We start from the raw sequence: 14,193 nt of genomic DNA on the forward strand, positions 1-14,193 counted from the left end.
TTTGTATACATCTCCTTAGGCAAGGGTAACAAAAGCAAAAGCAAACAAATGGGTCCTCGGCACATTAAAAATCTTTTACATAGCCAAGGAAACTATCAACAAAATGAAAAGGCAGCCTACTGAATGGGACACTATATTTGCAAATAATGCATCTGATAAGAAAATACCTAAAATAAATAAACTTACACAACTCAGTATCCAAAAAAAAAAAAAAGAGCAAACAATCCAGCTAAAAAATGGGCAGAGACTCTGAATAGACACTTTTCCAAGGAAGACATACAGATGGCCAACAGACACATGAAAAAATGCTCAGCATTATTAATCATCAAGGAAATTCAAATCAAAACCACGATATCACCTCAGACTTGTCAGAATGGCTATAATCAAAAAGATTTAAAAAAAAACAAGTGTTGGCAAGGATGTGGAAAAAAGGTAACCCCCATGCACTTCTGGTGGAGATATAAATTGGTACAGTCACTGTGGAAAATATTATAGAGTTTCCTCAAAAAATTGTAAGTAGAATTACCATATGATCCAGCAATTCCATTTCTGGATATTTTTCTGAAGAAAATGAAAACACTAACTCAAAAAGATATATGCACCCCAATATTCATAGCACCGTTACTTACAACATCCAAGATATGACAGCAATCTAAGTGTCCATAAATAAATAAATAAAGTATATACTTCATATATACACCTTAAACTTGTACAGTGCTGTGGGTCAATTATACCTAAATAAAATTGGAAGAAAAACATTTTTTAAAGCTGCCAACTATGCAGGGCCAGATGCCAAACTGTTCCTGGTAGTTGGTTTCACAGTTATCACCGCTTGACACTTCAGAAATGCACCAGAATTTAACATGCATGCCACTATTCCTGTATTTGCACCATCTAATCTCCCAGCGCTTTTATTCCTTAGGTTAATATATACACTATTACCCGCTCCCATGTTCAAATTCAGACCCAGTTTCAACTGTATCAAATTTGAGATTCAATTTTACTTTCTAAGAGTGAAAATCCTCAACTTCCTTTCTTTGCCTTACCTGGGATGAGTCTCCTGTTACCACGATATACTTGCAGGGAGAGTTTCTGCACTTTTTGATGGCGAGAGGTCTGGTTGCGAGGTCACAGAAACTCTCACTCACTTCAATGTTTTGTGCATCCATGCACTTCACTTGCCGATATGTCTCTCTTTTCTTACATGATATTGAGCACTAGAAATACAATGATGAAATGAAGAACACTCTCACTGAACGGCCGTGTGAAAGCTTACTTGACAATACTCACATCCAACCACTCTCCTGCCACCCAGTGGTACTGTGTGCAGTTCCGATGCCAACACTCTCTCTGAAAATAAGGCCGCGTGGATGGATCACACTTTTCCTCCGCCACCCGACCAACTCCTCTCAGTCTGCAGTACACATCCCGTTGCTGAACTCCGGAGCCGCAGGTCACAGAGCACTATGAAGAAGCCGAAACGATTTGAATAATCAACTAACAAACATCAAATTATGTAAAAATCACAAAATAGAGTCATGACCTATTTTCTTGTTTCTTTTAACATAGCCTGATATTATATCACAAATAAGAAAATACATGCAGGAAGTATTTTTAACATTTGTCTGGAGCAGCTATTCGAATACACAAATAGATGTTCTTTATTTTGCAATATTTATTCAAGTTGTATAGAAACTATGACCTGATACTCCATCCGAATTGGTAATTCTCTTCTGACTTAAACATGCTTAATATCTACAAAATTTGCCACAACATTCAATCAAACTATTCTACTATTACATTGCTTTTGAAAATTATTTAAATCCTTACACTGTATGCATAATTTCCCTCAAAGCAACAATAATTTCCAAGTTTGGGTTCTATTCATCTTTATACCTACAGTAGGTAGTATAGCTTGGGAGTCCAAATATTTGTTGACTCATGATTATATTTCAATAAAGAGGTGTTTGAGGAAACGGCGTCAACTTACAGTTTACCTAGGCAACCTTGCCTTAACCTCTCCAGGTCTCATTTGCCTTATCTACACAAAGAAGATTTTGTGTTGTTTGTAAAATTTCATAGAACTCGTTCCACACATTTATTCCTGACAGGAGATCTCCAAAGGGCGTACCAAGACTGAGGTCCTGAGACTCAGAGATGTTGGGTCATTTGCCTGAGCTGCTGCCTGGAGTCACTGGTGAAGCAGATTTAAGCTCACTTCTTTCCGAACTCTCCTTGTGCCGCCTCCAGGGAACGGAGAAGGACTTGGCAGCCTCTCAGGGCTTTCTCAGCTCCACAAGGCCAAGCCGTAAAACAACAGAGCCTGACCACAACCAAGAGCTGTGATGCCAACAGTAATACAGTATGGACAATGTCTAAGGGTATTTATTTAATTTGTGAGCTTGGTTTTTATACTCTTTGTTATTCCAGAAGGGACTGGAGGTCATATTGAGTGTTATGTGGGGCCTTATCATTGTTCCCAACTGTGATAGTATAAGGGTAAAAATTCAGGTTTTTCATTAAGGTCTTTATTTCTACAAAATTCCCAGAGTCATTGATCTCTCTTTCCTAACAGTAAATATTTATCGGCAGAATATAGCTTCATCATGAACTTAAAAAAACATTTAAAGCCACAAATGCTAAAAAACGTAGTTCACTTGATGGATTCAAATTTCTCTAATCAATTCTTATAGCAGTTTTACTCTAGAGGCCCCTTTAAATTTAGTTTTTTGTGTTGTGTCTGTAAATAGCAACCACTGACTCAAAAGAGAATTTTTATATTATTTTTTAACTTACGAAGAATATTCTGCATATCCACATAGCTTACTTATACGTGCATGCTAAGTTGCTTTAGTTGTGTCTGAGTCTTCATGATCCCATGGACGATAGCCCACCAGACTCATCTGTCCCTGGGATTCTCCAAGCCCTCCTCCAGGGGATCTTCGAGACCCAGGGATCGAACTCGTGTTTCTTATGTTGCCTGCATTGGCAGGCTGGTTCTTTACCACTAGCACCACCTGGGAAGCCCGTAGGTTACTTATACTAACCCTCAATTAATGCTTTTGCAGTTGAATTTTGCCAACTTGTTGAATGTTTAAAAAAAAAAAAAAAAGACATGGCTCCTTTGTATGCAGATAATAATCACATATTATTTTGTATATTTTGTCCAGGGCACAATATTAAGCAGGCGAAGATGTTGGGATGTGATTTTGCTTATCTGAACCTCTGGCGAAAATGTTTAGCCTATAAAATAAGACTCCTGCAAATATTTTCCAGCAATAATTACAGAAATATAAACTATATTCAGAAAATTTTCTACCTCTAAACCTGAAAAAAAAATATTCCTGAGAAAGAAATTCACAAAGACAGCTTAGTAAAACATTTTGTCACACAAATATAATATTCTGTAATGCAATAATCCAAGTTGCTGATTGATCCTGACTGACCATAGCACAGGTTTAGAAGACTCCACTGAGGCCATGAGTAACTACTATTGTGGAGCTTATCCTCAAAGGAAACAAACCAACAAACAAAAAAAAAGAAAAAAACTGGACTATTGGACTACTGCTTGCTTTTCTTTTCTTTTTTTAAGAGAGAAGAATATAAAAGAGTAAACTGATGTATTTCAGATTTGAACAGAGAAGATAACCCATTGCTTAAATGAAATATTTCTTAGCTGAGTGTCATCAATAACCCTAACTGCCAAGTCCAGCAAAAACTTTTCATGTCTTTTCTTAGTTAATCTCACTGACACATTCAGCACCACTAATCATGTTCTGTTGAGCCATTCTGGCTTCAATCCTCTCTGGTTCCAGGTACTTTTCTCTTGGAGTCCTTAATTGACTTTATTTTCTTTGTTTAGCCTTTAAATGTTAGTGTTTCCCAGGGTTTATAACTTGCTTCTCTTTATACCTTCTGAGGTCTCTCTGAGCAATTTCTTCTATATACCAATAATTTCTAAATCTGTTCTCTCCAGCTGGAATGGCAACCCACTCCATAATTCTTGCCTGGAGAATTCAATTGACAGAGGAGCGTGGAGGGCTACAGTCCACAGGAATGCAAAGAGTTGGACACAGCTGAACAACTAACACTACTTTTTATACTTTTTTATCTATTGACAAGATTTTCATGTGTTTTCTACATAGATTTATCAAAGGCACCTCAAATCCAACATTTCCAAAGGAGAACTTAGGGCCTTTGCCCATTAGCTCCTCTTCCAGTTGTAAATGCTGGGAAGATATGATACCTCACTCTTAAGTCCAGCAATATATTACTATTAGAATGACCTCCCAAGGTATATCCCTACCTCCAAAATAGGCACCCTTATTCAACAGCTTTTTAGAGACACATATTTATAAGCATGTTAAATTTTGTCTTTCTTTAAAAATCCAAGTAACTCATATGAAGGCAATTTGAGGTTATTATTACAAGTATGACACAAATAATTGATTTAAGGCACTTAACTCACCACCACTGTATAATTTAATTCAGATAGGAAAAGTCTGCCATATCTCCTACTTATGCATAAATGTGCTACAACACTTCAACTGTCCAACATAAGCCTGAAGTGTGAAGTGGAAGTGTAGAAGATAAATTTTAGCCAATCCACAGGTACAATAGCCACATTAACTACTACAGAACAGAGATGAAGAAATGTTAGAACATGCTTTGCCAAAATGGGTTCATTAATGCTAATTCACTCTGTCATTTAAGAAACAATCATTTAAAATGTAATTGTATTGGAGCAGTAGTAGACAATTTTGAGTTAAAAAAGACTAGAAATATCTGATTCCAATTTCTCTTCAATACTGAACTCTGTTTTACAGCAGTGGTGAATGAATGAACATCAAATTCATCCAGACTTCCATAGCTTCAATATGGGTACCTTCACTATATCCTGAAAGCATTCTGGTTTTGGTTTGGCTGACTCTGAAGTTAGCAAATTCTCTCTTATATTGAGCTGAAATATTCTTCCTTAAACTTTTACCCACTATGTAGAATCTGTCCTCCCTACCAACATAGAACAAATGCATACTGACTTCCATGTGAGAAAGTATAAAGATGTGATGCCTGGAACTGTGGCAGCTGTTTTACGACCATTAGCAGTTGATCAACAGAACTACAGAAATGCCAATCCAGCACCCTTGCCATTGTAGAACTCCTGAATCTAACTTAAATCTAGTGACTTTCTGATTTTATTATGTAAAGAATAAATGTCTTTGAGTTCAAGCCACTAATAATCAGGGCTTTTCCTGCTTGCAACAGAATGCAATGGAACTTATACAGAATAGTTATAATTCAATTGTGCTTCTCTGGGGATTTGGTAATTTGGCAAGACTTTTCATTTAGTGTGGGTCTCAGAATAGGTACTACTCCAAAAATCTGAGCAGAATTTATTAGTGCAAAGATATGAACACTTCACCTATTAATGTAATCTAATATGTTGCTAGTGATTTAATACATAAGCAATAGAACCTTCAGTTATTTACCCGTGTTGTGTGACATCCATGTATACCTTAAATTGATGCAACAGACTTTTTTATATATAAATAGGCCTGTAATGAGCTCAACACAACATAGAAACTATATTTCTCTTGAATGCATTATTATGTGTAGCCCAGTGACATTCTGTAGTTGTTGACTTTAGGTGCTTTGTAAGAGGAGCAATAGGTTGCTAAGGAAGTAAAAGATATTGCTAAGAAAATATAAAGACAAGCTAATGTAAAATGATAAAAATAAAATAATTATGGCAGCAATTGCAGTAGGGAAAACTCAGACCAGTATTCAAATGCTCGTCTGTCTCCCCATCACTTCCTGCCAGTGACCTGCACAAGCTACTTAGACCATTTAAGCCTTGTTTCCTTATATACATAATGAATAAGACCTACAATTGTGAGGAATACAGAAGTCTCTCACACAGTGTTAGGAGGTCACTGACCCTTGCTGCTTCCTTCCTATTCCTATTTTTTCACTTTTCTTACAGAGATACAATTATCCCTGCCTTGAAAAATTTCTCAACACACGCCTCAAACCAAAGAGTATTAGTCATCTCAGCCCACTCAAAGACACACTGTCTTAAGTATCAAGAAGGATGATAAAGGAATAGATTTCACAGGCAGCAGACAAATGCAAAAACATAATTGCTGGCACTAGCTAGAAAAGATTGAGAAGCATATTCACCCATTCCCAGAGCAAAGAGGCATCCTCCTTCACCTTGGGCTCCAAGCTGTCTTCCTGGGAGAAACACTCAACCTGGGTATAAAGATGAGGGGCCCGTGGGAGCTTAAGGTTTACTATCTTTTTAGATTATAAAAGATATATATGTATACAATGGAACTTTTTCAAGTATGACTATATACATATGTGCATGTGTGTGTGTATTTTGGAAATATATAAAATATGGAATTACAGAGAAATACCAAATCACTTAAACATGCCAGCATTTAGCAGATAGTTTCCAAAAAAGTTTTTTCCAGATCAGGGGGTTTGGGAAAGAGGGCACTAACCAACAGATTTGTGAGATTTTTGGAACACATATCACCTTTGGTTCCAGCTCTGAGATTAAAATACTAGAAAGAAAATGATGGGTCTCTAAGAAGGGGAACCAAGTAAGTGACTGTCGTCACAAGGCTTTTGATTCAATAGCAAGGCCTGAGATTAGGTCCTTTCTAAGCTGTCCAGCAGGTTTCTCTTGATCAAGGGGAGGGGAGAATTCTGAACAACTTTTTTCTGAGCATGTAAACTATCTTTGGATGGCACTGAACTAAGCATGAGACATGAGGAATCTAACACCAGCCTAGCCTTAAAAACTTGAATTTATAAGTAAAGCTGGTACCCTCAAATGGGTAAAATTATGTGAAAACATAAATAAAAAATGTCTGGTTCCAAAAAGAAGAGGATGAGCCTTTTTTTTCTTTTTAAATGATTCTAGTATTTCTGTTGCATCTAATGGCATACATCTGGACCCAGGAGACAAAGAATTCTATGCAGTAATGTTTGTTCCTGTTTGGCTGCAGTCATTAAAATGCATTACTAAATCCTTTCATTAAAAAAAATGATATCAAATACCAACTCAGAAGTGTTAACTTCAAAATTCATTGAACACCTCTGTGGTCACAATTTGCCAAACAAATCTTTCCATTAGAGGTATAATGTAAAACAGTAATAAAATGAAATTATTTTCTAGTGAGTGCTATTAAAGCAATGTTACAATTTATGCAGTCAGAACAACGTAGCAACCAGTAATTATCTCTTAACTACCTCTGAAATTACGCTTCTGTTAAATATATTATTATATGTAGCACAGCAACAGCCTGCGATTGTTAACTCCATGTGGGTACTTTTTATAGAATAAATCAAAAACCAATGACTTCACAAGTGGTTATTTGTTTCTGGCAGAGTTTTAGGTTCTGTGTGGGTGTATGAAGCTAATTTCTATGACAAGAAAATCAATTCAAAGAGAAGAAGGTCGACTCTGTACAAAAGCATCTGTGTTTTTTATAGTCTTTACATATTCATATCTGTATCTCACAAACCCCTGGAATATGTTCCTTTAGTGAATCTTATATAATTTCAGACTTGGTGGAAAGCCAAGGCTGAGTTGTTAGCGCCAGTGATTGCTTTGCTCTTGTGGGACTGGAGGCCAAGGGTCAGGAAGAGTCCCTCATGAATAGCAACCACAGCAGCTACAAGGCAGCGAAAGAGTCCAGGGGATCACCAGGGCTGCTGCTGGCCAAAAGGGGAGTCTCTCCCACTCCCATCCCCCAGCATCTCCCACCCCCCAGCATCTCCCACCTGACGTCAGAATTGAAAGGTTTCTGCCACGTGTGGGGTGCAGGGCCTTTGGAAGGTTTGCCTCTCCAGTGGAAAGCTGCTTTGTCGTTACCCTGCCACATTTTGGTCCAGATAAAATAAAGCCTATCCCTACTTTAAGCAAAACCACAACGTGAAAAATGTATCAATTAACAGATGGCAGGTCCTTTTTTTTTTTTGCAACTGAATTATAGAATTCAAAGTAAGAAGTATGTAGCTCCGTACTAAGCTGGGCACTTAGTGAACAAGATATCCATTGTATCTAAGATTTCGAGGCCTGTGATAATGCTAAAGAAATAGGCATGGTTAGATAAGTGGTAAAGAGTCTGCCTGCCAATGCAGGAGACACAGGAGACATGGGCTCAATCCCTGGATTGGGAAGATCCCCAGGAGGAGGAAATGGCAGCCCAGGCCAGTATTTTTGCCTGAAAACACCCATGGACAGAGGAACCTGGAGGGCTACAGTCCATGGGGTTGCAAAGAGTCGGACACAACTGAGCACACACTCACAAAGACTTTAAACTAAGTCATAGAAGAATTAAGACTTCTTCCAGAGCTCATACTACATGTAAGTAAATAATGGCAAAAATATATGTTACGAGGTCACCTGGAAACAGATGATGATGAACTAGACTGGGGTGATTGCCATGGAGACGCAAGAGTGACTCCGATGGAAGAATTGAGAGAAGCTAGGGGGGCTACAGTCCACGGGGTTGCAAAGAGTCAGACGCAACTGAGCGACTTCACTCACTCACTCACTCAGGGAATAACTAACCGGGGTCAAGGGAAACAGGATAGACCCAGTGTTTCTTTCTTGAATGACTTAGTGGGTAGTAGTGGCATTCACTAAACAGAACAGATTAATGTGAAATCCTTTAAACCATGGTCTCTGCTAAACCATGAAAAATAATTTCATTTACTGTGTGTGCATGCTCAGTCACTTCAGTTGTGTCCAACTCTTTGTGACCCCATGGACTGTAGCCCACCAGACTCCTCTATCCATGGATTTTCCAGGCAAGAATACTGGAGTGGGTTGCCATGCCTTCCTCCAGGGCAATCTTCCCAACTCAGGGATCAAACTCAGGTCTCTTGAGTCTCCTGCATTGACAGGTGGATTCTTTTCCAGTAGCACCACCTGGGAAGCCCCAATCTCAAGGAGTGAAGGATAAAATTTAGGGGCCCAGTGGAACCCCACTTCCAGCTCCTGTCTGAGCCCCTAGCTTTCTAATGTAGCTCCTACATCAGACAAAGACAAGAAAGTTCCATCAGCAGAAGATGGGTTTCTTTTCCCCATGGCAGGACTAGCTCTTTTAAGAGATGGATACATACCCTGAGATACGGCGGCAAGCAGCCAGGTAGCTTTGCTGAAAGCTTAGCCCCACTGAAATCAAGCTTCAGGAAATTATTCTGGTTAACATTTCTGGCCTCATTTATGTTTTTCTCCTCTTTACTATTACCCACACTGGTCTTTGCTGAACAACCACATTCAAATATATGCCTTTCCAAGTTTAGATTTTGAGTTTACCTCTCTGAGTGTGCCAAAGCAAGTATCCATCATCCTGCTTCTATAACCTGACATTCTTAGCCCTGTTCTCATCTCAGTATAAGCTTTGTTTTTGCTGAATCTTTTCAAGTGTGTCCACTCTGGCCTTAGACCAGCAAGGCTCCCTGGATCTGTCATGTCCCTAACTCTTAAACCATCTCCAATTATGATCCATCTGGAACTTACCAGTCCCTTTTCCAAGTTGCTACCTCAGTGCAAAGTCAAGACTTTAGTGCGGTAACAAGGCAGTTACTAAATACCTCAACATACGTATTTTACAGTTAGACCACCTGGAATAATGTTATAATCATTGGTAGCCTTCCTAGTATTCAGTAACAGAATTCCTTGTAAAGTTTATAGCCCCCAAAATAATCAAGACTAATTTGTTATTAAACTATGAACTTAGCAAACGTGTTAACACTGTATAGTATCAATTCAGAGCATAGTGCGAAAAAAAATGTGTAATAGAATAAAACACATTTAGTGGGTTTCAAGGTTATTGAAAGCATGCAGAATGAATTAAGATTTTCTTTTTAAATCCAAAAATACATATATTACCATAAAACACCTTACATACCTCCTTCCATCTGTTGGCTTTCCATGAAGGGCATCGGACAGATCTACAAGCTTTATGCGTTTGAGGTTTCTGTAGATGACTGCAATATTTTTCTTCTAATTTCCCGTGGAATTGGTCAATGCAAAGCACCTCACGGTATTTTAAACCTTTACCACAGGAAGCTGAGCACTGGAAGATAAATATGAATGCACTTGATTCATTTTACCTTGACTGATTTATCTATAAGAAGCAGGAAATGAAACAATCAAAACATCATTGCTTTGATATTTTCATCAAATTATACTTTGATATTTCTAAGGAGAGAATTTAAAATTTGCCAGTCTGCCCTAGACCATAAATCAATGTTGGTATCATAAGGTAACCATTTATATTATAAAAAGTATTGATTAACTACCATACACTAAGCACTCTTCTGGCACATAAATGCTTTAGCTCTTTAAAGACTATCTGCAACTAACTACCGTTACCACACATATTCTAATAAAAAACTTGCTTTCAATTTTGTATGGTCATGTCCTACTCTATTTTTAACCCTGTATGTCTTGCCACAGTGCAAACTATGTTTTGAATGTTAAAAAAAAAAAACTCTCAATGTAGAAAAATATGAGAAAGCAGAAAACTTTTTTTCAATACATTATTTGGCAGCACTGGGTCTCTATTGTGGCGCGTGGGATCTTTCATTGCGGTGCACAGGCTCTAGTTACAGCACACGACTCTCCAGTTATGCAAGAGGGGTTAGTTGTTTCATAGCGTGTGGATCTTAGTTCCATGGCCAGGGATTGAACCTGCATCTGCTGTATTGGAAGGCAGATTCTTAACCACCGGACCACCAGAGAAATCCTCCAAATTTATTTTTTTTAAGCATGATTCAATTGAAGTGTTTTTTTTTTTTTTTAATCGATCTGGCAATGGTATCATTCCAACACAAACCCTCCAAAATATTTTGCAGAAAACTAACTAAAATCTCTGTAAATATACAGGTTAAATAATTTGGCTTCAGTTTTCAACCAGTTACCATTTTATGAGTGAAGTCATTGCAGAGGAGACGAGCTGGGGCTCTAGCACTAAATACCAGCTCTGCCACTTACTAGCTGGGTGACGTTAGACATATTTCACCCCCTGTCCAAGCCTTGGTTTCATTATAAAGATGATAATTTCACCAATATTACTGGTTTATTATGAAGATTAACATGAGATAAAGTGTATGGAATGTCTGGTCCTGTTACACATGGTGCATCCTCAGTGAGTATTAGCTTCTCCTACCATTTTCCTTCATAAACTCTCAGGATGTTGATAATTTTCAGCATGATATATGCACCAGGGAAGAGTTAAGCTAAGAAGACATGGATTCCAGATAACTCCTGTCATTCTCCTGGAATAGCTGGTCACATATGGTTTCATTTGAAAACATATACTGAGTTCTGAGAACATTAGATAATATATTATGCATTTTATGTATGAGTTCAAAGACTGCATATCTAATATAGACTATATATTGCCTAAATATTTTAAATTAAAAAATGAATAGTTTGAGGATAATTTACCTTTATTAGATTGCAATGGTATATCCCATTTGAATAGGCAATTAATTGAACTTGTTGCCTTGATTATTAAGACTTATTACCATATCTGAGATGTTCTCTTTCCCTTAACACCTACACCCTTACATGTGACTTAAAAAATATTTAATTCTGTGTGAATTGCTAATGGATCTTCATAAATTGTATTGTGTTCATTCCTTCTTGCTATTGATCTTCTCTTTCAGACCTACCTTTCTGTATGACGTACTTCCCCTGGCTGTTTATCTTAGGTACTTCCCTGCCTGCTTCTTGACTTCAGTGTTTTTTGTTTTTTTTTTTCAAAGAATATAACATATTTTATACTTTAGTATAAAGTATACTAAACTTTTAAAAATCACATACTGTTGAATAGCAAGCATATATTATCAGGGAGTATACATGCATGTCCACACATAGAAGAATGCTTTTACCAGCAAGGACCTACTGCATAGTACAGAGAACTATACTCAAAATTCTGTATTAACCTATAAGGGAAAAGAATCTGAAAACTAATAGCTATACATGTATGTATAACTGAATCACTGTGCTTTACACCTGAAACAAACACAGCATTGTAAATCAACTATACTTCAATTAAAAATATATTAAGCTGCTTTTTAAAACACACACACACACAGACACACAAAGAAAGTTTTTCTTCTCAGGTTCATATAATTTTTTCTAACTTTTCAATTGTGACCTTTTGAGCAAAAGAGCATTCATTACTCTCCCTGAACGTCCCTTTTAAACAGTAATCATTTGTGAATATTCATGATATGAATGCAGCAATACTTATGGAAGATGGGAAAACACTTATTATTTTATTCTTTTGGTGAATATTATCACGTTTCTACCATATACCAAAAGTAGCAAATAAATATAGATTCATTGAACAACTCTTGCCTTTGATTTATCCTGAAAGTGCTTATAATCCAGATGACACATATCACCTATTAAATGAATAATGCCAATTCAGTTCACTTCAGTCGCTCAGTCATGTCCGACTCTTTGAGACCCCATGAATTGCAGCACACCAGGCCTTCCTGTCCATCACCACTTCCAAAGTTCACTCAGACTCACATCCATCCAGTCAGTGATGCCATCCAGCCATCTCATCCTCTGTCGTCCCCTTCTCCTCCTGCCCCCAATCCCTCCCAGCATCAGGGTCTTTTCCAATGAGTCAACTCTTTGCCTGAGGTGGCCAAAGTACTGGACATCACCAGATGGTCAACACCGAAATCAGATTGATTATATTCTTTGCAGCCAAAGATGGAGAAGCTCTATACAGTCAGCAAAAACAAGACCAGGAGCTGACTGTGGCTCAGATCATGAACTCCTTATTGCCAAATTCAGACTGAAATTGAAGAAAGTAGGGAAAACCACTAGACCATTCAGGTATGACCTAAATCAAATCCCTTATGATTAGACAGTGGAAGTGGGAAATATAAATATATTTAAGGGCCTAGATCTGATAGAGTGCCTGATGAACTATGGACTGAGGTTCGTAACATTGTGCAGGAGACAGGGATCAAGACCATCCCCATGGAAAAGAAAAGCAAGAAAAGCAAAATGGCTGTCTGGGGAGGCCTTACAAATAGCTGTGAATAGAAGAGAAGCGAAAAGCAAAGGAGAAGAGGAAAGATATAAGCATCTGAATGCAGAGTTCCAAAGAATAGCAAGAAGCGATAAGAAAGCCTTCCTCAGCGATCAGTGCAAAGAAATAGAGGAAAACAACAGAATGGGAAAGACGAGAGATCTCTTCAAGAAAATTAGAGATACCAAGGGAACATTTCATGCAAAGATGGGCTCGATAAAGGACAGAAATGGTATGGCTTTAACAGAAGCAGAAGACATTAGAAGCAGAGATGGCAAGAATACACAGAAGAACTGTACAAAAAAGATCTTCACAACCCAGATAATCACGATGGTGTGATCACTCACCTAGAGTCAGACATCCTGGAATGTGAAGTCAAGTGGGCCTTAGAAAGCATCACTACGAACAAAGCTAGTGGAGGTGATGGTATTCCAGTTGAGCTATTTCAAATCCTGAAAGATAATGCTGTCAAAGTCCTGCACTCAATATGCCAGCAAATTTGGAAAACTCAGCAGTGGCCACAGGACTGGAAAAGGTCCGTTTTCATTCCAATCCCAAAGAAAGGCAATGCCAAAGAATGCTCAAACTACCGCACAATTGCACTCATTTCACAGGCTAGTAAAGTAATGCTCAAAATTCTCCAAGCCAGGCTTCAGCAATACGTGAACCGTGAACTTCCAGATGTTCAAGCTGGTTTTAGAAAAGGCAGAGGAACCAGAGATCAAATTGCCAACATCCACTGGATCATGGAAAAAGCAAGAGAGTTCCAGAAAAACATCTATTTCTGCTTTATTGATTAGGCCAAAGCCTTTGACTGTATGGATCACAATAAACTGTGGAAAATTCAAGAGATGGGAATACCAGACCACCTGACCTGCCTCTTGAGAAACCTATAATGCAGGTCAGGAAGCAACAGTTATAACTGGACATGGAACGACAGACTGGTTCCAAATAGGAAAAGGAGTACGTCAAGGCTGCATATTGTCACCCTGCTTATTTAACTTCTATGCAGAGTACATCATGAGAAACGCTAGGCTGGAAGAAGCACAAGCTGGAATCCAGATTGCCAGGAGAAATATCAATAACCTCAGATATGCAGATGACACTA

General features: G+C 38.0%; 1 protein-coding gene across 5 annotated transcripts in view; it reads right to left on the reverse strand.

Annotated features, from left to right (window-relative positions):
• Positions 1-14,193, reverse strand: part of ADAMTS20 (ADAM metallopeptidase with thrombospondin type 1 motif 20) — a 203,690-nt gene that overhangs the window by 46,282 nt on the left and 143,215 nt on the right. For all 5 annotated transcript variants that reach the window (XM_055581294.1, XM_055581285.1, XM_055581273.1 and 2 more), the window contains 3 exons: positions 9,933-10,100; positions 1,291-1,464; positions 1,047-1,217 (listed from right to left, as the gene is read on the reverse strand). In XM_055581294.1, the coding sequence (XP_055437269.1) occupies positions 1,047-1,217; positions 1,291-1,464; positions 9,933-10,100 (513 nt within the window). The remainder of the gene's footprint in view (positions 1-1,046; positions 1,218-1,290; positions 1,465-9,932; positions 10,101-14,193) is intronic.

Source organism: Bubalus kerabau, chromosome 1, assembly GCF_029407905.1.
Source record: "Bubalus kerabau isolate K-KA32 ecotype Philippines breed swamp buffalo chromosome 1, PCC_UOA_SB_1v2, whole genome shotgun sequence".
NCBI lineage: Eukaryota > Metazoa > Chordata > Mammalia > Artiodactyla > Bovidae > Bubalus > Bubalus kerabau.